The sequence below is a fragment of the Macaca thibetana genome, chromosome 7 (genome assembly GCF_024542745.1).
Source record: "Macaca thibetana thibetana isolate TM-01 chromosome 7, ASM2454274v1, whole genome shotgun sequence".
Taxonomy (NCBI): Eukaryota; Metazoa; Chordata; class Mammalia; order Primates; family Cercopithecidae; genus Macaca; species Macaca thibetana.
In genome coordinates this window covers 5,501,742-5,525,824 of record NC_065584.1, presented here as the reverse complement: position 1 = coordinate 5,525,824, position 24,083 = coordinate 5,501,742, and the positions used below count along the sequence as shown (strand labels likewise).

The 24,083-nt window shown below is 48.9% G+C and overlaps 1 protein-coding gene across 2 annotated transcripts in view; it reads left to right on the top strand.

Moving 5' to 3' along the window:
- DYNC1H1 (dynein cytoplasmic 1 heavy chain 1) overlaps nucleotides 1–24,083 on the top strand; it is a 92,675-nt gene that overhangs the window by 48,791 nt on the left and 19,801 nt on the right. For both annotated transcript variants that reach the window (XM_050796665.1, XM_050796666.1), the window contains exons 33-52: nucleotides 529–767; nucleotides 1,270–1,426; nucleotides 4,223–4,450; nucleotides 4,966–5,196; nucleotides 5,459–5,599; nucleotides 5,861–6,094; nucleotides 6,183–6,389; nucleotides 6,478–6,599; nucleotides 7,504–7,669; nucleotides 9,060–9,223; nucleotides 11,319–11,448; nucleotides 15,903–16,036; nucleotides 16,502–16,616; nucleotides 16,718–16,879; nucleotides 16,954–17,168; nucleotides 17,272–17,476; nucleotides 18,861–19,034; nucleotides 19,141–19,260; nucleotides 19,469–19,589; nucleotides 23,771–23,966. In XM_050796665.1, the coding sequence (XP_050652622.1) occupies nucleotides 529–767; nucleotides 1,270–1,426; nucleotides 4,223–4,450; nucleotides 4,966–5,196; nucleotides 5,459–5,599; nucleotides 5,861–6,094; nucleotides 6,183–6,389; nucleotides 6,478–6,599; nucleotides 7,504–7,669; nucleotides 9,060–9,223; nucleotides 11,319–11,448; nucleotides 15,903–16,036; nucleotides 16,502–16,616; nucleotides 16,718–16,879; nucleotides 16,954–17,168; nucleotides 17,272–17,476; nucleotides 18,861–19,034; nucleotides 19,141–19,260; nucleotides 19,469–19,589; nucleotides 23,771–23,966 (3,461 nt within the window). The remainder of the gene's footprint in view (nucleotides 1–528; nucleotides 768–1,269; nucleotides 1,427–4,222; nucleotides 4,451–4,965; nucleotides 5,197–5,458; nucleotides 5,600–5,860; nucleotides 6,095–6,182; nucleotides 6,390–6,477; nucleotides 6,600–7,503; nucleotides 7,670–9,059; nucleotides 9,224–11,318; nucleotides 11,449–15,902; nucleotides 16,037–16,501; nucleotides 16,617–16,717; nucleotides 16,880–16,953; nucleotides 17,169–17,271; nucleotides 17,477–18,860; nucleotides 19,035–19,140; nucleotides 19,261–19,468; nucleotides 19,590–23,770; nucleotides 23,967–24,083) is intronic.

Sequence of the window (24,083 nt, the reverse complement as noted above, 5' to 3'; positions counted from 1 at the left end):
GGCCAAGGCGGGCGGATCACGAGGTCAGGAGATCGAGACCATCCTGGCTAACACGGTGAAACCCCGTCTCTACTAAAAAATACAAAAAACTAGCCGGGCATGGTTGGGGGCGCCTGTAGTCCCAGCTACTCGGGAGGCTGAGGCAGCAGAATGGCGTGAACGCGGGAGGCAGAGCTTGCAGTGAGCTGAGATCGCGCCACTGTACTCCAGCCTGGGCAACAGAGCAAGACTCCATCTCAAAAAAAAAAAAAAAAGAGAGAGAATCCATAGATAGGTGCTTGTAATCCCAGCTACTCGGGGGAGTGAGGCAGGAGAATCACTGGAACCTGGGAGGTGGAGCTTGCAGTGAGCTGAGATCATGCCACTGCACTCCAGTGTGGGCGACAGAGAGAGACTCCGTTTCAGAAAAAAAAAGAAGAAGTCCACACGTAATGTTTCTTGCTGACTTTCACAAGGGGTGGCTGAGCGAGGAGCTGGCCCCATTCCTCCTCTGGGATGGTCACTGTGCTGGTCTGTTGGGCCCTGCAGGTTCTCCAGCTCTATCAGATCACCCAGATCAATCATGGCCTGATGATGGTGGGGCCCTCGGGAAGTGGGAAAAGCATGGCCTGGCGTGTCCTGCTGAAGGCGTTGGAGAGACTCGAGGGTGTGGAAGGTGTGGCCCATATCATCGACCCCAAGGCCATCAGCAAAGACCACCTCTACGGAACCCTGGACCCCAACACCAGGGAATGGACAGATGGGCTCTTCACACACGTGCTGAGAAAGTACGTCTTCTTTGATCTGTGTTTGTGTTCTCCTGGATGTGGGCCCTACGTACTTTGCTCTCACAAGAGCAGAGTATACATTATTTTCAGCCAAAGTCTGAGCAAATTAAAGGTCACTTCAAACCATCATAGGTAAACATGCCTAATGTTGAAATCTTGATTGGCTGGGCGCAGTGGCTCACGCCTGTAATCCAGCACTTTGGGAGGCCGAGGCGGGCGGATCACGAGGTCAGGAGATCGAGACTATCCTGGTTAACACGGTGAAACCCCGTCTCTACTAAAAATACAAAAAAAGTAGCCGGGCATTGTGGCAGGTGCCTGTAGTCCCAGCTACTCGGGAGGCTGAGGCAGGAGAATGGCGTGAACCCAGGAGGCGGAGCTTGCAGTGAGCCGAGATCATGCCACTGCACTCCAGAATGGGCAACAGAGCAAGACTCCGTCTCAAAAAAAAAAAAAAATCTTGATTTAGTCAGCAGCTGTTTTAAAATCCTTCCCCGACCAGGATCATCGACAGCGTGAGAGGCGAGCTGCAGAAGCGCCAGTGGATCGTCTTCGATGGCGATGTGGATCCAGAATGGGTTGAGAACTTGAACTCAGTGCTGGATGACAACAAGCTCCTAACTCTGCCCAATGGAGAGCGCCTCAGTCTTCCACCCAATGTAAGTAGCCTTTTGTATGTCATCAACTGAATAATTCCTTTTGGCCAACTAAAATTCATATGCTAGCTAAGTGCAGATCTGGAGTTGTGGACCCAGATTCCGTGGAGTAGCGATCATTGTGTAAGTAATTTTCAAAGGCAGCATCTCAACTGCTAGATTTTTTTTTTCCATTTCCATGACTAGTGAGAAACATTTTAATAGGTTTTATTAATGGCTTTCTATCATTTATGGAATAATAAGCACATTCTGTGATTATCGGTTAACCTTGTATGGTGGGGTTGTCGTTAGGGTTTCTTAAGCTATTATACATCTAAAGAGTTGGGAAAATGAGAAATTTGGAATGGGACTTTCTAGGCTGTCCCTTGGGAAATGAGTGCATGGTGCAGGTGCCTGACAACACCTACTGATCAATAAACACTGCCAGGCCCGGTATAGATTTGCACTGAGTCAGACCCTGTTGTAGATGCTGAAAATACAGCAGTAAGAAAGCAAGAAGACAGGCCGGGCGTGGTGGCTCACGCCTGTAATCCCAGCACTTTGGGAGGCCGAGGCAGGTGAATTACGAGGTCAGGAGATCGAGACAATCCTGGCTAACATGATGAAACCCCGTCTCTACTAAAAATACAAAAAATTAGCTAGGCGTGGTGGCGGGCGCTTGTAGTCCCAGCTACTTGGGAGGCTGAGGCAGGAGAATCGCTTGAACCTGGGAGGTGGAGGTTGCAGTGAGCCAAGATTGCGCTACTGCACTCCAGCCTGCGTGACAGAGCGAGACTCTGTCTCAGAAAAGAAAAAAAAGCAGGAAGACAAAAGCCCTTGCTCATGTGTGATGCTTAAAATGGACAAACAAAATGAATAGTGATTGGTGCAAAGAAAAAAAGAAATGGAAAGTGAGCTGTCAGGTGTTGGTGGGGGCTGGAGGTTAAAATGTGAAGCCTTCCCTGTGAACGTGGTTTGAGCAGACACAGGGGAGTGAGGGAGTAGGTTCCAAGGCTCCCAAGTATTCTGGGCAAAGGAACACACAAGCAGGAGTAGCAGGTCTGGGACAGGGGCCGGTGTGCATGAGGACAGCAAGGGGCAGTCAGCTAAAACAGAGAGGACTAGGGAGGACAAGTCAGGGCTGAGACCAGAGAGGAAACGAGCCAGGTCAGGGGCCCTGGAGGTCATTGTGGGAGTGTGAGTTTGTACACTGGGCAAGCTGGGATCCATGGAGCAGCCTGGCAGGAGCGATGTTCCGTGGTGTATGTCCACGAAGATCCGTCTGGCTGCCGTTTGGAGAATGAAGAGGGCAGGGTGAAAGCCAGGAGGCCAGTTGAAGGCTGCCTCAGTCCTCCAGGCATCAGGGACGGGGTGAGCTGGCAGCAGCAGAGGTGCTGAGAGGTGGCTGGCTGTGGTCGGAGTTTAAAGCATGCATGGGATTTGCTGATGGACTAGATGTGAGTGTGAAGGAAACAATTCAAGGATGATGCGAGGTTTCTGGCCTGATCAGCTTATGAGCCTTCAACAACAAGGCTTAGGATTGGTATTTATCTCAGCTTCAGGAACCAGCCATGGATTCTGAGTACTGTCTGAAAGTGCACTTACTCCAACAACTTGAGTTCCGCTCTGACAGCTGATCAGTAGAGTCTAACTGTTGTCAGAGGAGATTGAGCTCCTCGTTACAGCTCCGGGGTTAAGACTCGAGTCCGACCACCTGCTTTGAATCTCAACCACTGACTAGCAGTGGGACCCCAGCAAGTCACCTGCGCCATCTTTAAACTGGAGGTGAGGCCGGGCACAGTGGTTCGTGCTTGTAATCCCAGTACTTTGGGAGGCCAAGGCAGGTGGATCATCTGCGGTTAAGAGTTTGAGACCAGCCTGACCAACATGATGAAACCCTGTCTCTACTAAAATGACAAAAAACGAGCTGGGCGTGGTGGCGCATGCCTATAATCCCAGCTACTTGGGAGGCTGAGACAGGAGAATCGCTTGAACCTGGGAGGCGGAGGTTGCAGTGAGCCGAGATCACACCACTGCATTCAAGCCTGGGCAACAGGAGCGAAACTCCATCTCCAAAAAAAAAAAAAACACTGGAGACACAGCATGCCTGCCTGGTCATGCCTGGTCAGGTTGTATGAGACTGGAGGGATCCAGGCCCAGTGCGTACCCAGGACGCAGTCACTACTGACATCACCCTTGGAGGGGCTGTTGCTTCTGTGCCCTCAAGAACAGTGGGAAACCTTAAACACGGTGGTCTGCCCTGCTCTTCTCCCTGGCACACACACTTGTCCTGCCCAGATTCCTGTAGAGAGAATGGTGAATACTGTAGTGATGTGAGCTGTAGGTGTTGGTTTTTTTTTGGGTTTTTTTTTTGGTTTTTTTTTTTTTTTTTTTTAGTAGAGACGGGGTTTCACCATGTGTGCCAGGCTGGTCTCGAACTCCTGACCTTGTGATCCACCCGCCTCGGCCTCCCAAAGTGCAGGGATTACAGGCATGAGCCACCACGCCCGGCCTGTTTTTTTTTTAATAAGTGCAGAAAAAAAATTTTTTTGAGACAGGTTTTCACTATCACCCAGGCTGGAGTGCAGTGGCATGATCTTGGTTCACTGCAACCTCCACCTCCCAGGCTCAAGTGATTCTCCTGCCTCAGCCTCCCAAGTAGCTGCAATTACAGGCACACGCCACCATGCCCGGCTACTTTCTGTATAGGAAAATTAAGTTTTAAGTCACCCTTTCAGTGTGTATATAGGTGAAAGAATCTTAATGTCCAGGTTTTTTCTAAACCTATGTCATTAAATCTGCTTAATGTTTTCTTTCAAGGTGAGAATAATGTTTGAGGTACAGGACTTGAAATACGCGACCTTGGCCACAGTGTCGCGCTGCGGCATGGTCTGGTTCAGTGAGGATGTGCTGAGCACCGACATGATCTTCAACAACTTCCTGGCCAGGCTACGCAGCATCCCGCTGGATGAAGGGGAGGATGAGGCACAGCGGCGGCGCAAGGGCAAAGAGGATGAGGGGGAGGAGGCCGCTTCCCCCATGCTGCAGGTACACCCAGGTGGGACCCACACATCATGACGCGAGGGTGCTAGGATGTTCAGATGTGGTCTCACTATGTTGCCCAGGCTGGTCTTGAACTCCTGGGCTCAAGCAATCCACCTGCCTTGGCCTCTCAAAGTGCTGGGATTACAGGCGTGAGTCTCAGCCAAGTGTTGTGTAATCAATGTTGTCTTCCACCAGCTTAAACAAGGAAGCCCGGCTGTAGCAGCTACAAATGTTAAAAGTCATGTATGGGAAAATTTACCGAATTCTTTTCATTATCTTACTTTTCTCTACAAATTGATGGAAGACTGCTCTTTGCCATATTCAATGGGAAAACCAAAGTTCCTGGGAAGCAGGGTTTTTGAGAACCACCAGGGTGAAGGAATGAGGATTGGTCACCAAAGCTTCATCCAAAATTAGTTTTCCAAGGTCATATGACCTTCTCCTGGGACCAGGTTAGAATCCATGAAACACGCCTGCCTTTTGAAAGATAGTTAAGTATCACTCATTCCACTTTCCAGATCCAAAGAGATGCAGCCACGATCATGCAACCGTACTTCACGTCCAACGGCCTGGTCACCAAGGCACTAGAGCACGCCTTCCAGCTGGAGCACATCATGGACCTAACGCGCCTGCGCTGCCTGGGCTCGCTCTTCTCCATGCTGCACCAGGCCTGCCGCAACGTGGCGCAGTATAACGCCAACCATCCCGACTTCCCCATGCAAATCGAGCAGTTGGAGCGCTACATTCAGGTCAGGGGGCATCAGGGGCTTCACAGAGCTCACCACTGCGCCCGACCACAGGTCCGAGGACCTCTGAAATGCTGCACCTGCGTGGAGGTGCTCTCTCCTAAGCGAGGGCAGAGCCTTCGTTGAGGGGCTAGGGAAGGTGCAGTGGGTGTCTGTGATGCAAGAAAACTGGGAACCACTGTCTTTTTGGTTAATTTTGCCGTAAGTGTCTTTCTTTTGTTGTTGAAATTTTGTAAAAATCAAAGTTTAATTTCTCTTTTAATAGCGATATCTGGTTTATGCCATACTCTGGTCCCTGTCTGGAGACAGCCGGCTAAAAATGAGAGCAGAGCTGGGTGAATACATCAGAAGAATCACGACCGTGCCTCTGCCCACTGCGCCCAACATACCCATTATCGATTATGAGGTGAGCATGCGGTTACAGCCCGTGTTGATTTAACTCGTCCTGGAACAACCTGACCATGGACCTTGAGTAGTTTTTCTTTTCATTGTATTCCTTTTCGTAGAAGGACTTTATCCTTTTAGTTTCATGTGTTAGCAAAGAATGCAGATTAGCCTGACCAATTCCTTCCTTATTCTGAAAGCTCAAGTTTGTGTTCAGGTAAGCAAACCTCGTGAGGAGACACCTTGGTTCCAGCCTGACTCACACTTCCAATTCTGTGTGTAGGTGTCCATCAGCGGAGAGTGGTCTCCGTGGCAGGCCAAGGTGCCTCAGATTGAAGTGGAGACGCACAAGGTGGCAGCCCCTGACGTCGTCGTGCCGACACTGGACACAGTCCGCCACGAAGCCCTCTTGTACACTTGGCTGGCCGAGCACAAGCCCCTGGTCTTGTGTGGCCCTCCGGGGTCTGGCAAGACCATGACACTCTTCAGCGCCCTCCGGGCCTTGCCTGACATGGAGGTAAAGAGGCCAGGAGGTGGACAGCAGAGCTTTTGGTGTTGAGCGGGGGGTTGGTCTCACAGTGTGGTTTTGTGTCTTCCCTCCAAAGGTGGTGGGTCTCAACTTCTCCAGTGCTACGACGCCAGAGCTGCTTCTGAAGACTTTTGATCACTACTGCGAGTACAGGCGCACGCCTAACGGGGTTGTTTTGGCTCCTGTTCAACTTGGAAAGTGGCTGGTGTTGTTCTGTGATGAAATCAACTTGCCAGATATGGATAAATATGGGACGCAGAGGGTCATATCCTTCATCAGACAGGTTTGTTTCTGTCCACAAGGCCCTTCCTGCCCCACAATGTCTCTTGTTCACGTTTTGCTCCTAATGTAGTACCTGTCCATTCCTTCAGATGGTGGAGCACGGAGGCTTTTACCGTACCTCAGATCAAACGTGGGTGAAGCTGGAGAGAATCCAGTTTGTTGGGGCTTGTAATCCCCCCACAGACCCTGGAAGAAAGCCCCTCTCACACAGGTAAAACAGCTTGGTAGACTGCTCTGCTTCACACACACACAGCTCCAGGATTGCTGTACACACAGCTTCAGGATTGCTGTAAACACAGCTCCAGGATTGCTGTACACACAGCTCCAGGATTGCTGTACACACAGCTCCAGGATTGCTGTACACACAGCTTCAGGATTGCTGTAAACACAGCACCACAAAAACCTGGTTTTGAGAATAAAAACAATACTGCTTATCGTGGGTTCCTCTTGGGTTACTTCTCTGCTGTAATGCCAGGAAAACAAGTTAAAAATAAAAGCGTTGGCCAGGCGTGGTGGCTCAAGCCTGTAATCCCAGCACTCTGGGAGGCAGAGGTGGGCAGATCACGAGGTCAGGAAATCGAGACCATCCTGGCTAACATGGTGAAACCCCATCTCTACTAAAAATACAAAAAACTAGCCGGGCGAGGTGGCGGGCGCCTGTAGTCCCAGCTACTCGGGAGGCTGAGGCAGGAGAATGGCGTGGACCCGGGAGGCAGAGCTTGCAGTGAGCTGAGATCCGGCCACTGCACTCCAGCCTGGGCGACAGAGCGAGACTTCGTCTCATAAAATTAAATAAAATGAAAGCATTGATCTCTTGGTAGTGATGAACTGCTCCAGACTCATCTGTAGAGCCAAGATGAGGCTGAAATAAGCCTCGGTTATTTTCTCATCTTTGCTGGTTTCTTTTTCAAGTGTTTTCCATCGACTGTTATGTGTCGGACCCCAAGCCTGAGCAGTGTGTGTGTGATCTCAGCTAACGCTGATGTCAAGTCTGCATAGCTGGGTTAGGAAGCGACCTCCAGACAGGGCCCTGGCAGGGCGACTCCACTGGCACACTGCCCCTTCCCTGGAGCCGCTGTCAGGGAGGGGCGCTGAGCTGGGCTGTCTGTGCACAGGTTCCTGCGTCACGTGCCTGTCGTGTATGTGGATTACCCGGGCCCCGCCTCCCTCACACAGATCTACGGCACCTTCAACCGCGCCATGCTGAGGCTCATTCCATCCCTGCGGACATATGCGGAGCCGCTCACTGCTGCCATGGTGGAGTTCTACACCATGTCTCAGGTACGCAGAGTTTCTTTGCTCTTCCAGAAATTGTTTTCCTCTCATAATGAAGGCACTCTGTTGGCCAGGTGTGGTGGTTCACACCTGTAATCCCAGCATTTTGGGAGGCTGAAGTGGGTGGATCCTTTGAGCCCAGGAGTTTGAGACCAGTCTGGACAACATGGCAAAACCCTGTCTCTACAAAAAGTACAAAAAATAGGTGGGCGTAGTGGTGCATGCTTGTAGTCTCAGCTGCCCAGGAGGCTGAGGTGGGAGAGTCGCTTGAACCTGGAGGCAGAGCTTACAGTGAGCCGTGATTGAGCCACTGCACCAGCCTCGGTGGTAGAGTGTGAGACCCTATCTCAAAAAAAAAATGAGAACTCTGTTGAAAAAGATTGGACTTTATTCAGAGATGTTATCGAGCCGAGAGACTTTCTCCAAGGTCTGTCTTCAAAGTCACTTTTCTCTGCAGGTACTAAGACTGCTGCCATTTCCATGTTTAATCATTATCCGATGCGTGCGTATGTATGTGTAGATCATTATCCGATGCGTGCGTATGTATGTGTAGATCATTATCCGATGCGTGCGTATGTATGTGTAGATCATTATCCGATACGTGTGTATGTATGTGTAGATGATGAGAAAAGAGGCTGTGCAGTTTCTAAACGTATAGAAAGGCTGCGTATCTGCCAGATTGCTCTCAGGATGGTGGGACCAGCTACACTCCCACCAGCAGCACCTGCTTCCCTGTGTTCTGCAACATTTAAAAAAGAGTCATTAACAAAAATGTCGTTGCCCATTTGGTGAGCAATGACTCTCGTCGTTGCTGTTGGCATCTCTCTGTTGAGCCTCCCATGGAGCGCTGGCTGCAGGGATGAGTGGGAGCCGCCGACCGCCCTGCTGCGTCTCCCTCGCTCTTCATGCTTTGGGACGGCTTGCTTGTCAGAGGTGGCAGATGCTTTTTCCCAGTATTTAATTTGCTTTTAATTTTAAGCATTTTCAGAAGGATTTTTTTGTAGTTTCGTTGTTTAAATGTTTAAATCATGAAACAAAATGTATTTCAGCATAAAGTGAGCAGCTTGAATCTAACTTTGTTCTGGACGGTTATCCAGTTGTTCCAACATTGTTTACTCATGTGGAGACGGAGTCGCGCTCTATTGCCCAGACTGGAGTGCACTGACACAGTCTAGGCTCACTGCAAGCTCTGCCTCCTGGGTTCAGGCGATTCTCCTGCCTCAGCCTCCCTAGTAGCTGGGACTACAGGCGCCCGCCACCATGTCCAGCTATCTTCTTAAATATTTCAGGGTCTGAGTTCTTTAATGTAAACATATTTTGCCGCATTTTACCTTTTGACCACTTCTCTGTGTCTTAAGATATTGACATGTAACTTCCATTTTTCTCATTCCCTTAGGAGAGATTCACCCAGGATACACAACCTCACTATATCTATTCGCCCCGTGAAATGACTAGGTGGGTGAGAGGCATCTTCGAAGCGCTGAGACCTCTGGAGACCCTGCCTGTTGAAGGCCTCATTCGGATTTGGGCACATGAAGCTCTGCGTCTCTTCCAAGATAGGTAAGGGAAGCCGAGGATCCAGCTCGGGTCTTTGCAGGGGTGGCCTGCTTAAGTTAGAGCCAGGTGGTGCCAGTGGTGGAAGGAGCGTCAGTCAGGGCAGCCTCCCGCCTGGACACTGATGACAGTCGCCCCAGGGTACCAAAGTCACAGTGCACTGAATGCACCAGCTGCCCACCACTGTCTCCTTATGCAAGGCACTTTCATAAACCTTGTGGCCATGAACAGGGTACTTTTTTTTAAAGATACACCATAGAAGTCAAAAAACAGGGCACTTTAATAAACCTTTTAAACTGTCAGGTGGGACCACACAAGGTAGCAGCTGCCTGTGATAACCTTCCCAGAGCACGGGTTCACTGCTGAGTTAAAAGGCCTCCCAACAACTGCCCACTGTACATGCTCCATAACCACCATCCCTCTTCCTGACTCTCAGCCTGTGTTCTCATCAGAGGCTTTGCAGCTGGAGCCCTGGGGCACTGGTTTTCTCTTTTACCTGTTGCCCACTTGGATCAATTCTTGTTTTGTAAGTTTTGAGTTTTTCTAGTTAAGTGACCAGTACTTAAGGGAAAAAAATCGCTAACGGATGACTGATCAGCATCAACTGTGTAGGTTTTGTGGTTTGAATCGCAGTAAGATGACTTGGCAGATGGTGCCCTCCAGACTAAGAAATGCTTAAGTATTGGGCAGCTGTGCTTCTGGACCAGGTGTCATCCCGCAGGTTTTCCTATCATTACTGTACAAGAGGTCTCAGAATACTGCCTAGTTGTAATCGCTGGCTTTCAAACCCGACCCCTTGGGGTTCTTGGGTAATACTGGGCACATTACTGAGAGCCACTGTAAGAGATGAACAGGCAAGGCTGAGTACAGAGCGTGTTGGCTGTGGCAGCCCTGTTTTTATTTCTTATTGGAGTTCTGCTGCTGTTTAAACGATCTTTGGTTGTTGCTGTGTCAACTACCTTCACTCTCCCCTTTTCAATTAAAAAAAAATTGGCTGGGCATAGTGGGTCACATCTATAATCCCAGCACTTTGGGAGGCCAAGGCAGGAGGATCCTGGAACCCAGGAGTTCAAGGCCAGCCTGACCAACATAGTGAAACCCCCATCTCTAAAAAAAAATGAAAAATTAGCCAGGTGTTGTGGCATGTACCTGTAGTCCCAGCTACTCGGGAGGCTGAGACAGGAAGGTCGATTGAGCCTGGGAAGCTGCAGCTACAGTGAGCCATAATTGTGCCACTGCATTCTAGCCTGAGTGACAGAGCAAGACCCTGTCTCCCACAATATAATTTTCACAGATTTCTAATACCACAGAGAATTTTGTTTAAATTCAAATGTAGCAACAGCAGTTGTGCTTACAAATTCATATTGGCTTCAGTAAGTAAGTATATACCTGCCTTCAGTAGACCCTCACCTGGTAGCCCGCATAGGAGATCTTACAGTCAGCTTCTCGAAAGGTCCTCACACGGCAGGGCAATCACAGTCTCACCTGCTTGCCTTGTAGTAAGTAAGTCTTACACCTCTAAAACTACATACATCACAGTTCCCTTTTTTTGTTTGTTTGTTTGTTTGTTTTGAGACAGATTTTTACATTTTTAGTAGAAACAGGGTTTCACCACATTGGCCAGGCTAGTCTCGGACTCCTGACTTAAAGTGATCTGCTTGCCTCTGCCCCCCCAGAGTGCTGGGATTACAGCTCGAGACTAGCATGGCGAAACCCCATCTCTACTAAAAATATAAAAATTAGCTGGGCATGGTGTGGCACACACCTGTAATCCCAGCTACTCAGGAGGCTGAGGCAGGAGAATCGCTTGAACCTGGGAGGCAGAGGTTGCATTGAGCCAAGATTACACCACTGCACTTCAGCCTGGGCAACAGAGTGAGACTCTGTAAGTAAGTAAGTAAAGTAAATAAATAAATAAGTAAATAAAATTTCAGGTTGCCTAAGCTGTCATGAGTTCAGCTTCTTAGGTTTGTCCATGCATAGTAAAGGAAGATGTGTGATAAAGACTGCATCCTTTGGAAGAGCCCACAGCACCCACAAACATGGTGCTTCTTCACCGTGGCCTGTAGTTACCCAAATGCACGTGCTGCTCTCCCCACAGACTCGTGGAGGATGAGGAGAGGCGCTGGACTGACGAGAACATCGACACGGTTGCTCTGAAGCACTTCCCTAACATCGACAGAGAGAAGGCAATGAGCCGGCCCATCTTGTATAGCAACTGGCTGTCAAAGGTAGCAGACTCGCAGTGTTTTAGACGTCCTTCTTGTTCTGCCGTCCCTTTCTAATTCTAACCAATTCTAACCAATTATCTTCTACTCAAAAATACCTTTGGGCCAGGTATGGTATCTCACATCTGTAATCCCAGCACTTTGGGAGGCTGAGGCAGGAGGATCACTTGATCCCAGGAGTTTGAGCCCAGCCTGGGCAACATAGTAAGACCCCATCTCTACAAAAAAATTTGAAAATTTAGCCAGGCAAAGTAACTCACGCCTATGGTTCCAGCATCTTGGGAGGCTTGAGCCCTGGAAGTCACAGTGAGCTGTGATCACACCACCATACTGCAGCCTGAGTAAAACAGCAAAACCCTGTTTCAAAAAATACTTTAAAAAACAAAACATTGGCCGGGCGCAGTGGCTCATGCCTGTAATCCCAACATTTTGGGAGGCCGAGGCGGTGGATCCCCTGAGGTCGGGAGTTCGAGAACAGCCTGACCTACATGGAGAAACCCCGTCTCTACTAAAAATACAAAATTAGCTGGGTATCGTGGCCCATGCCTGTAATCCCAGCTGTTTGGGAGGCTGAGGCAGGAGGATCTCTTAAACCCGGGAGGCAGAGGTTGAGGTGAGCTGAGATTGTGCCATTGCACTCCAGCTTGGGCAACAAGAGTGAAACTGTGTCCCAAAAAAAAAAAAAAATACAATGAGGTGCAATGGCTCACGCCTACAATCCCAGCACTTTGGGAGGCCAAGGCAGGCAGATCACTCAAGGTCAGGAGTTCGAGACCAGCCTGGACAACATGCTGAAACTCCATCTCTACTAAAAAGACAAAAATTGCTGGGCGCGGTGGCTCAAGCCTGTAATCCCAGCACTTTGGGAGGCCGAGACGGGCGGATCACGAGGTCAGGAGATCGAGACCATCCTGGCTAACAAGGTGAAATCCCGTCTCTACTAAAAATACGAAAAAAAAAAAAAAAGACAAAAATTAGCCAGGCATGGTGGCACATGCCTGTAATCCCAGCTACTCGGGAGTCTGAGAATTGCTTGAACCTGGGAGGCAGAGGTTGCAGTGAGCCGAGGTCATGCCACTGCACTCCAGCCTGGGCAACAGAGCGAGATTCTGTCTCAAAAATAAAAAAGAATTAAAACTTAAAAAGAGTCCAGCTGGCCGGGCGCAGTGGCTCACGCCTGTAATCCCAGCACTTTGGGAGGCCGAGGCGGGCGGATCACGAAGTCAGGAGATCAAGACCATCCTGGCTAACACGGTGAAACCTCGTCTCTACTAAAAATGCAAAAAATGAGCCAGGCGTGGTGGTGGGCACCTGTAGTCCCAGCTACTTGGGAGGCTGAGGCAGGAGAATGGCGTGAACCCAGGAGGTGGAGCTTGCAGTGAGCCAAGATCGCGCCACTGCACTCCAGCCTGGGTGACTGAGCAAGACTCGTCTCAAAAAAAAAAAAAAAAGAGTCCAGCTTGGGTGACAAAGTGAGACCCTACCTCAAAAAAACACTTAAAAAACAAGAAAAATCTCTTTGTCCTGAAGTGCACTACAAATGAGGCTGCTGTTACGTCAGTGATGGGCTATGGGTTTGCAGTCACTGATGCTTTAGGGCAGGAACTCCCAGGAGTATGGCTGGCTGGCTGCTGCTGGGGTTCTGACTTCTGTGTGAGGGTCAAGCCATTGGATTGCCATCCGGTAGAAGGTGTTGCTTCAGTGGGTTTACAGTGAATATCTTTGCTTCACAAATTTGTTTTCACATTCCTCACACTGAAAATAGGACAGTTGTGAATAACTTGTGTGAAAATGTTTCATGTGCTAAAATACTAGATGGAGTTCACCTCTCCAGAATGGCTGTGAGTTGTCCTTTTTCTCTGACAAGGATGAGGATGTTTACTGAGTTACATTCTTCACTTGCATTTCAGTCAGTAGCCCCAGGTGATAGACATGAGTAAGAGCTTCCTTTAGGGAGCTCCCCCTCCAATGGAGGAAAGAGCGGGACAGAGGGAGGTAACTCAGGCTGGGAAGAGATTTCTGGTAGAGTGACCCTTGCATTGGGTCTTCATGTGTTTAAGTCTTCTTCAGTGGCTTTCAGTGAAGTTCAGCTTTCTCTAGAAGGGTTCACCACGTCAGGGAGGGCGTACGAGGCAGAGGGCCTGATAGGAGCCCGGAGTAGTAAAGTGGGTGTGTTCAATGTTGGTAGAATTTTCTATATATTTTAAGACTCTAGGTACCCATTCTTTTTCATATATAGGAAACATCTCCCTGTGGCTTATCTTTTTTTATTCTTTTTTTTGGAGACAGTCTTGCTCAGTCACCCAGGCTGGGGTGCAGTGGCATGATCTCGGCTCACTGCAAGCTCTGCCTCCCAGATTCACGCCATTCTCCTGCCTCAGCCTCCCCAGTAGCTGCGACTACAGGCACCTGCCACTACGCCCAGCTAATGTTTTTGTATTTTTAGAAGAGACGGGATTTCACCGTGTTAGCCAGGATGGTCTCGATCTCCTGACCTCATGATCCGCCCATCTCGGCCTCCCAAAGTGCTGGGATTGTAGGCGTGAGCCACTGCGCCCAGCCATTTTTTTACTCCTTTCTAAGATCTTTTGAAGAACAAACGTTCTTAAAGTGTATCTTTCAGGCTGGGCACAGTGGCTCACACCTGTAATCTCAGCACTTTGGGAGGCCAAGGTGGGCAGATCACCTGAGGTCAGGAGTTCGAGACCAGCCTGCCCAACATGGTGAAACCCCGTCTTGCCAAGGCAGGTGGATCACGAGGTCAGGAGTTCGAGACCAGCCTTACCAACGTAGTGAAACCCATCTCTACTAAAAATACAAAAATTAGCCTGATGTGGTGGCGCGTGCCTGTAATCTCGGCTACTCAGGAGGCTGAGGCCGGAGAATCACTTGAACTCAGGAGGCAGAGGTTGCAGTGAGCCGAGATTGCACCATTGCACTCTAGCCTGGGCGACACAGGGAGACTCCTACTCAAAAAAAAAAATTTGCCAGGCATGTTGGCATGTGCCTGTAGTCCTCCCAGCTACTTGAGAGGCAGGAGAATCACTTGAACCCAGGTGGAGGTTGCAGTGAGCCAAGATCAGGCCACTGTACTCTAGCCTGAGTGACAGAGTGAGACCCTGTCTCAAGGAAAAAAAAAAAAAATAGATGGATCTTTGAAACCCTTAATCACGTCTCTAATTGAGTTTGTGTATGGAGTGAGCAGTGGCTCCATTTTCAGTTCTTTCCTTGTGTATGCCCCTTATCCCAGCAAAGTTTATTAAATAATAATTTACTCTACAGTATCAGTCTGTCATCATAGTTTCCCTGTGTGCATAGGTATCTGTTGGTTGCTCTCTGTGCTAAAACCACATGGTCCTGATTATGGTAATAAGTCTGTTTAATAGGGCAGGCCCAGACCAAGTGCGGTGGCTCATACCTATAATCCCAGCACTTTGGGAAGCCAAGGCAGGCAGATCACAAGGTCAAGAGATCAAGGCCATCCTGGCCAACATGGTGAAACCCCGTCTCTACTAAAAATACAAAAATTACCTGGGTGTGGTGGCGCACACCTGTAGTCCCAACTACTTGGGAAGCTGAGGCAGGAGAATTGCTTGAACCCTGGAGGTGGAGGTTGCAGTGAGCTGAGATCGCGCCACTACACTCCAGCCTGGTGACAGAGCGAGGCTACTCTCAAAAAAAAAATTGGGCAGGCCCTCACACCTGCTTCTTTTTTAGAGGGATCTTTCCTGTTCCAAATGAAATGCAGAATTGACTTGTCAGGTTGCACCAAGACAGTAAGCACCTCCCACTAGTGAGGTTTCGCTCGGGATTACGTTGAACCTATGGTTGAGTTTGATGGAACTGACATTTTTATAGTAGAGTGTTTTTCCCTCTGTGATCAGGGTATGTCTCTTCATGTATTGAGGTCATCTTCATTGCCTTTTGGTGAAGTTCAGTTTTCTCTATAAAAACTTTTCATGTTTTTAGATCCATTTCTAGTGAATTTATATTTTTTTGCTATGTTGTAAATGATACCTTTTTTTGTTGCATTTTTTTTTTTTTTTTTTTTTTTTTTTTTTTTGAGACGGAGTCTCGCTCTGTCGCCCAGGCTGGAGTGCAGTGGCCGGATCTCAGCTCACTGCAAGCTCTGCCTCCCGGGTTTACGCCATTCTCCTGCCTCAGCCTCCCAAGTAGCTGGGACTACAGGCGCCCGCCACCTCGCCCGGTTAGTTTTTTATGTATTTTTAGTAGAGACGGGGTTTCACCGTGTTCGCCAGGATGGTCTCGATCTCCTGACCTTGTGATCCGCCTGTCTCGGCCTCCCAAAGTGCTGGGATTACAGGCTTGAGCCACCGCGCCCGGCCTTTTGTTGCATTTTTTAACAGTTTCTTCATGGTATGTGGAAATACAGTTGACTTTGATCTAATAACTAACATTTTTTCTAAGTAATTTGGGTATTACTTTTTTTTCTATAGGATTACATCCCAGTAGACCAAGAAGAGTTAAGAGATTATGTCAAAGCTAGGCTGAAGGTCTTTTATGAAGAAGAACTTGATGTTCCGCTGGTCCTGTTCAATGAAGTCCTAGACCACGTGCTGAGGATTGACAGGTGGGCTTTTTTGTTGTTACAGGCCCGCCTCTCGCCTAAGCTGCTCTTGAGTAAGTATGTGAGCCGGCTCACGCCAGGCCTGATGCTGTCCTACCACCTCCACCTCAGCCTTCTCTGCCAAGCAGCTTCCCCCTTCTCTTCTTTCTAAGTCCAGCTTAGCCTTCCTCAGTTTATCCCAAGCAGAACTTCATTCTTCCTCCCCCCAGCACTGCATGCCTGCTATGATTAGGGCCCTTTGACCTTCTGCTAGGATTGCATTAGTCTCATGTCAGTCTGGAGGACAGGACCGTGTCTTACCGGCCTTTGCATTCCTCCTGGACCTCACAAATGACAGTTGCTCAGCAAACGTTTAATATACGAGTTCAAGTTAAAACATGTCCGAAATACTGTAGACACTAGATATGAGTCAAAAGGGGAATGAGGCGTTATAAGCCTTAACATTGATCAGTTCTCATGATGTTTCAGAATATTCCGTCAACCTCAAGGCCACTTGCTTCTGATTGGTGTTAGTGGAGCAGGAAAAACTACCCTGTCTCGTTTTGTCGCCTGGATGAACGGTTTGAGTGTGTACCAGATTAAGGTGCGTCTGGTTGGTGGCCTCTTAATCCCAGCAACAGATTCTTGATGTGTGTGCAGAGCTCAGTGAGTAGGAATGGACCTAACTTGCCTGTGCTTCTGTAGGTCCACAGGAAGTACACGGGGGAAGACTTCGATGAAGATCTGCGGACAGTATTGAGACGCTCTGGCTGTAAAAATGAAAAGATAGCATTTATAATGGATGAATCTAATGTATTAGATTCTGGATTCCTGGAGCGAATGAATACCCTTCTGGCCAATGGAGAGGTAATTAGGTGACGTGTTGCGTTGCGTTACATGTTACCGGGGGACCAGTAAGTCAGCCCTGTGCTGTTTCCCAGGTGCCTGGTCTCTTTGAAGGAGATGAGTATGCCACCTTGATGACGCAGTGCAAAGAGGGGGCACAGAAGGAAGGCCTGATGCTGGACTCGCACGAGGAGCTCTACAAGTGGTTCACCAGCCAGGTTATCCGTAACCTCCACGTCGTGTTCACCATGAACCCGTCCTCGGAAGGACTCAAGGACCGGGCAGCCACATCGCCAGCACTTTTCAACAGGTATGCGGACCTTTACTTGGCTCTGGGTCGGGAAAGTCGGTGTCCTTCCAAGGGTCAAAGCCTGCCCTTCGTAGCTGTTTTGAAACGTGGGCCTCTTTCTCAGGTGTGTGTTGAATTGGTTTGGAGACTGGTCCACTGAAGCACTGTATCAGGTTGGCAAAGAATTCACAAGTAAGATGGACCTGGAGAAGCCAAATTACATCGTTCCTGATTACATGCCCGTTGTGTATGATAAACTGCCACAGCCACCATCCCATCGGGAAGCCATTGTGAACAGCTGTGTGTTTGTTCATCAGACTCTTCACCAGGTGGGTTCAATTTTCAGATCAACACATAAAACACAGAACTAACCATCATGCTAACATAAAACTAAATTGCTATAAAAATAGACCTTAAGGCCAGGTGCAGTGACTCATGCCTGTAATCCCAGCACTTTGGGAGGCCAAGGCAGGAGGATCGCTTGAACCCAGGAGTTCAAGACCAGCCTGGGCAACATGGCGAGACCTCATCTCTACAAAAAATAAAAATAAAACTAGCCGGGCCTGGTGGTGGGCACCTGTAGTCCCAGCTACTCAGGAGGCTGAGGTGGGAGGAGGTTACATTGAGCTGAGATCACACCACTGCAATCCAGCCTGGGCAACAGAGCAAGATGTAGACTCAAAAAACCATAAATAGACCTTAGGAGGGCACTTCATATTTGACATTGTACTGTTATTTGTAAAGGAAATAGTTGTTTCTTACCTCTTGCCTCCTTAACAACGTCTCATTCTTGTCACTGGGCTGCAAATTCTGGAGCCATCTAACACTTTAGTGCCCCCACTGACTCTGCCTCTAATAAAGTGATCTCCTTGGCCTGTTTCTCCCAGTGCTGCTGTATGTTCAGGCCCTTACTCTCTCCTGTAGACCAGGAATCAGCACACTTTCTCTTTAAAGAGCCACATCGTAAATGTTTTAGCCTTTGCAGGTGGAGTAGTCTCCAGCACAGCTACTCAGTGCGCCATTGTAGGGCAAGAGCCTCCAAAGACCATATATTTGTGAATGGGTGTGACAGTGGCCAGTAAAACCTCATTACCGAAAAATGCAGGACTTGGCCTGCTAGCTGTATTTTGCTAATCCTTGCTATAGATTTTCTGTAATAGAAGCTTTCAGTCTACTCCTCTCTCCCGGAAGAGGTTTGTGACATCCATTCTGAGCTTGTAGGTGTCCTGCTGCCCAGTCCCTGCAGGCCGTCTCCATTGCCCTTGGAATGTCTTCCGGCCCCAGCTTCCCCTGGTAGTCTGATCATCTTGCTGTGCTCCAGAAATCAAGGGACCAGAGCAGCTTCTCACGTCAGGCCTGCCTTGCCCCTTTCTTGCTTGTGTCATTTCTTATTAATAAAAGGTGGAAGCAGGCTAGCTAACCTTTCTGTAGTAACTGACATTTGTGATGCCTTTCACATAAAGTACACCTCTAAAGTTGGCATAATCACCATCCTCAGTGTAGAGAAGTTAAGGGGTTTAGAGAAGTTTGGAAGTGTAGGGGGCGTCTCGAAAGCTGTAAGTGGCTGAGCTGAGGCCCAACTCGAGTGTTCTGGCCCCCGAGGGCTGGGCTCCTTCTGTCATGTCACACCCGTCTGCCAAGACCAAACTTGTTTTCTGAGGTTAAGTCACAGAGTTTCCCGAAGAGTGAGAAGATGTAACTGTTTTCTGAAAGGCGAATGCTCGACTAGCAAAGCGAGGCGGCAGAACTATGGCCATCACCCCTCGCCACTACCTGGACTTCATCAATCACTACGCCAACCTGTTCCACGAGAAGCGGAGCGAGCTGGAGGAGCAGCAGATGCACTTGAACGTGGGGCTCAGGAAGATCAAGGAGACAGTTGACCAGGTGCGCCACAGGCACAAATTCCTCACGGGAGTGAGCTGCAGTGAGGACCCCTTTCCATGTGATTTCTGCACCTTTCTCATCTCAGAGTGTGGGCTTTGCTCTTTAGGTAGAAGAACTGCGTCGCGACTTGAGGATAAAGAGCCAGGAGCTGGAGGTGAAGAATGCAGCAGCCAATGACAAGCTGAAAAAGATGGTGAAAGACCAGCAGGAGGCTGAAAAGAAGAAGGTATGGTGTCAGGGAATTCTGCCTGTACGGACTGGGCATTTTCAGTCTCCAATGAGAGAGTAGGAACTGTAGTTCAAAATGGGTCTTAGGGTTAGAGAGTGTGAGAGTGTGTGAGTGTGTGTGTGTGTTGGCAGAGTGAAGAATGTTGTTTAGAATTTACTCAGCAAATTAATGCTTAACCCATACCTAAGCCATCCTTCCTTTCTAGGTTATGAGCCAAGAAATCCAGGAACAGCTGCATAAGCAGCAGGAGGTAATTGCAGACAAACAGATGAGTGTCAAAGAAGATCTTGATAAGGTGGAACCTGCTGTCATTGAGGCCCAGAATGGTATGTAAAGACTGTCAGAGCTTTGACGTCTAGGAAGGGTGCTCTTCCTCAACATTACTGTGGAGTTCAGGTCACTGAACATCGCACACACGCTTCCCTCAAAGGTTCTGGTTATGTATGTTTCCAAAAATATCATTAGTAACCATCTGAAGCTTTTTCTGAGTGCTTGAGACTGTCTTCATCTCTTAAAGCAAAGTTCCTATAAAGCTAGATTGTATGTACCATAGTGAAACCCCTCTCATAAAAGAAACTTCACAATATAAGCTTTATGTCAATAATACGTTTTTAGAGATCTGCTGATAATAACATAAATATGCTATTTATCCCTGAGTTGAATTTCACCAAGAAATACAAAATATTCAGTGTGACTGTCTTGTAATTATTTCTGAGTGCTCTGGCTATGACCCAGTTGCTAATTTAAGTATTGATAGCAGTCACTTACTTCTCTTTTTCCATTCCTTACATGCCTATAAGATGCTATAGAAATAGGGCAGGCCTGGCGCGGTGGCTCACACCTGTAATCCCAGCACTTTGGGAGTCCGAGGCGGGCGGATCACGAGGTCAGGAGATCGAGACCATCCTGGCTAACACAGTTAAACCCCATCTCTACTAAAAATACAAAAAATTGGCCGGGCGCGGTGGCTCAAGCCTGTAATCCCAGCACTTTGGGAGGCCGAGATGGGCGGATCACGAGGTCAGGAGATCGAGACCATCCTGGCTAACACGGTGAAACCCCGTCTCTACTAAAAAATACAAAAAACTAGCCGGGCGAGGTGGCGGGCGCCTGTAGTCCCAGCTACTCGGGAGGCTGAGGCAGGAGAATGGCCTAAACCCGGGAGGCAGAGCTTGCAGTGAGCTGAGATCCGGCCACTGCACCCCAGCCTGGGCGACAGAGCAAGATTCTGTCTCAAAAAAAAAAAAAAAAATACAAAAAATTAGCCAGGCGTGGTGGCGGGCGCCTATAGTCCCAGCTACTCGGGAGGCTGAGGCAGGAGAATGGCATGAACCTGGGAGGCAGAGCTTGCAGTGAGCCGAGACACTGCACTCCAGCCTGGGCAACAGAGTAAGACTCCATCTCAAAAAAAAAAAAGAGATGGCCGGGCGCGGTGGCTCAAGCCTGTAATCCCAGCACTTTGGGAGGCCGAGACAGGCGGATCACGAGGTCAGGAGATTGAGACCATCCTGGCTAACACAGTGAAACCCCGTCTCTACTAAAAAATACAAAAAACGGCCGGGCGCGGTGGCTCAAGCCTATAATCCCAGCACTTTGGGAGGCCGAGATGGGCGGATCACGAGGTCAGGAGATCGAGACCATCCTGGTGAACACAGTGAAACCCCGTCTCTACTAAAACTACAAAAAACTAGCCGGGCGAGGTGGCGGGCGCCTGTAGTCCCAGCTACTCGAGAGGCTGAGGCAGGAGAATGGCGTAAGAACCCGGGAGGCGGAGCTTGCAGTGAGCTGAGATCCGGCCACTGCACTCCAGCCTGGGCGACAGAGCGAGACTCCGTCTCCAAAAAAAAAAAAAAAAAAAAAAAAAAATACAAAAAACTAGCCGGGCGAGGTGGCGGGCGCCTGTAGTCCCAGCTACTCGAGAGGCTGAGGCAGGAGAATGGCGTAAAAACCCGGGAGGCGGAGCTTGCAGTGAGCTGAGATCCGGCCACTGCACTCCAGCCTGGGCGACAGAGCGAGACTCCGTCTCAAAAAAAAAAAAAAAAGAGAAAGGGCAATAACCTGCCACCCTATTTTAGTTTGCAGTTTATGCAGTGATTAAGACTGCTGTCAGCCAAGCAAGGTGGCTCGCATTAATCCCAGCACTTTGGGAGGCTGAGGCAGGAGGATTGTTTGAGGCAGGACGACCGTTTGAACTTAGGAGTTTGTGACCAGCCTGAGTTTGGGCAACATAGCAAGACCCCCATCTCTATTTTTGAATAAATGAAAACAAAAGAAAAAAAAAACAGTGCTCTCTTCTTGCCCACTAGTATTTAACCAGTTTCAAATAACCCACTTATCTGTAGTTTTTACCTTATACAACAAGATGAATTCAAAGGCACCATCCAAGCTATAGATTTTCATTCAGAGTTGGATTTGGACGGTAATTTTTTTTTTTTTTTTTTGAGACGGAGTCTCGCTCTGTCACCCAGGCTGGAGTGCAGTGGCCGGATCTCAGCTCACTGCAAGCTCCGCCTCCCGGGTTTACGCCATTCTCCTACCTCAGCCTCCCGAGTAGCTGGGACTACAGGCGCCCGCCACCTCGCCCGGCTAGTGGTTTTTTTTTTTTTTTTTTTTGTATTTTTTTTTTTTTGTTTTGTTTTGTTTTTTGTTTTTGTTTTTTGTTTTTTGTTTTTTGTTTTTGTTTTTTTTTTGAGACGGAGTCTCGCTTTGTGGTCCAGGCTGGAGTGCAGTGGCCTGATCTCAGCTCACTGCAAGCTCCGCCTCCCGGGTTTACGCCATTCTCCTGCCTCAGCCTCCCGAGTAGCTGGGACTACAGGCACCCGCCACCTTGCCCGGCTAGTTTTTTGTATTTTTTAGTAGAGACGGGGTTTCACCGTGTTAGCCAGGATGGTCTCGATCTCCTGACCTCATGATCCGCCCGTCTCGGCCTCCCAAAGTGCTGGGATTACAGGCTTGAGCCACCGCGCCCGGCCTTTTTTTTTGTATTTTTTAGTAGAGACGGGGTTTCACCGTGTTAGCCAGGATGGTCTCGATCTCCTGACCTCGTGATCCGCCCGTCTCGGCCTCCCAAAGTGCTGGGATTACAGGCTTGAGCCACCGCGCCCGGCCTTTTTTTTTGTATTTTTTAGTAGAGATGGGGTTTCACCGTGTTAGCCAGGATGGTCTCGATCTCCTGACCTCGTGATTCACCCGTCTCGGCCTCCCAAAGTGCTGGGATTACAGGCTTGAGCCACTGCGCCCGGCCTGGATGATAATTTAATGTAGTTCTCACCTTCTAAATAATTACTTAAAATTGATCTACAAAAGTTTCAGCCTGGAAAACTTTTTCAGTGTATAGTAGTCGTGGGCCATTGTTTTTGTTTTGCTTTGTTCGAGACAGGGTCTCACTCTGTCCCCCAGGCTGGAGTGTAGTGGTGCAACCATGGCTCACTGTAGCCTCAGGCTTCCATGTCAGATGATCCTCCCACCTGAGCCTCCTGAGTAGCTGGGACTATAGGGGCGCACCACCACATCCAGCTAATTTTTGTATTTTTTGTGCAGTCAGGGTTTTGCCATATCGCCCAGGCTGGTTTCAAACTCCTGGGCTCAAGCGACCCACCTGCCTCAGCCTCCAGAAGTACTAAGATTACATGTGTGAGCCACTGTGCCTGGCAGCCATTGTTTTAGAACTGTTAACTCCACATCTTTACTCATCCCTCTAAATTGTAGCAAATTTAAAATGTCTGTTGAAATTGTATGAAATAAATGCACAATTACACTTAAAAATATTCTTGTCAGGGCTCAGTCGCTCACGCCTGTAATCCCAACACTTTGGGAGGCTGAGGCGGGCAGATCACCTGAGGTTGGGAGTTCAAGACCAGCCTGACCAACTTGGAGAAACCCCACCTCTACTAAAAATACAAAATTAGCCAGGCATGGTGGTGCATACCTGTAATCCCAGCTACTTGGGAGGCTGAGGCAGAATTGCTCGATCCCTGGAGGCAGAGGTTGCATTGAGCCGAGATCGTGCCATTGCCCTCCAGCCTGGGCAACAAGAGCGAAAACTCTGTCTCCAAAAAAAAAAAAAAAAATGCAAAAAATTAGCCAGACGTGGTGGCAGGGGTCTGTAATCCCATCTTCTTAGGAGGCTAAGGCAGGAGAATCGCTGGAACCTGCGAGGCAGAGGTTACAGTGAGCTGAGATCGTGCCACTGCACTCCAGCCTAGGCAACAGAGCTAGACTCTGTCTCAAATAAATTATTGTCTCAAATAAATATTAAAGGTAATATCCTGCTTTTTAAGGAATGCTTGCATTTTGTAAGATCTTCGTAATCATTTAAGAGATCAGCTACTTACCCTATTCCAGAGGGTTTAATACAGAAAAGTCTCTCATTTCTTAGCTCTTCTGAGCAGCTAGCTGTCCTTTCTCTCATTGGAGTTGGAGCTCCTGACTGTTTGGTTCATTCTCACCATGCTTTGCTCTGTCTTCTCTCACCCATCGACCCTCATCCACTCCTGCTGCCACTCAGCTGTGAAGTCGATCAAGAAGCAGCACCTGGTGGAGGTGAGGTCCATGGCCAACCCTCCTGCTGCAGTGAAGCTGGCGCTGGAGTCCATCTGCCTGCTGCTGGGGGAAAGCACCACGGACTGGAAGCAGATCCGCTCCATCATCATGCGGGAGAACTTCATCCCCACCATCGTCAACTTCTCTGCAGAGGAGATCAGGTGAGAAAGTGGAAGTGCCAAGGTATTGCCAGAAATTGAAATCAGTTGTTTAGGCCAGGCACGGTGGCTCACGCCTCCAGTCCCAGAACTTTCGGCTGTTCAGGCCAGGCACAGTGG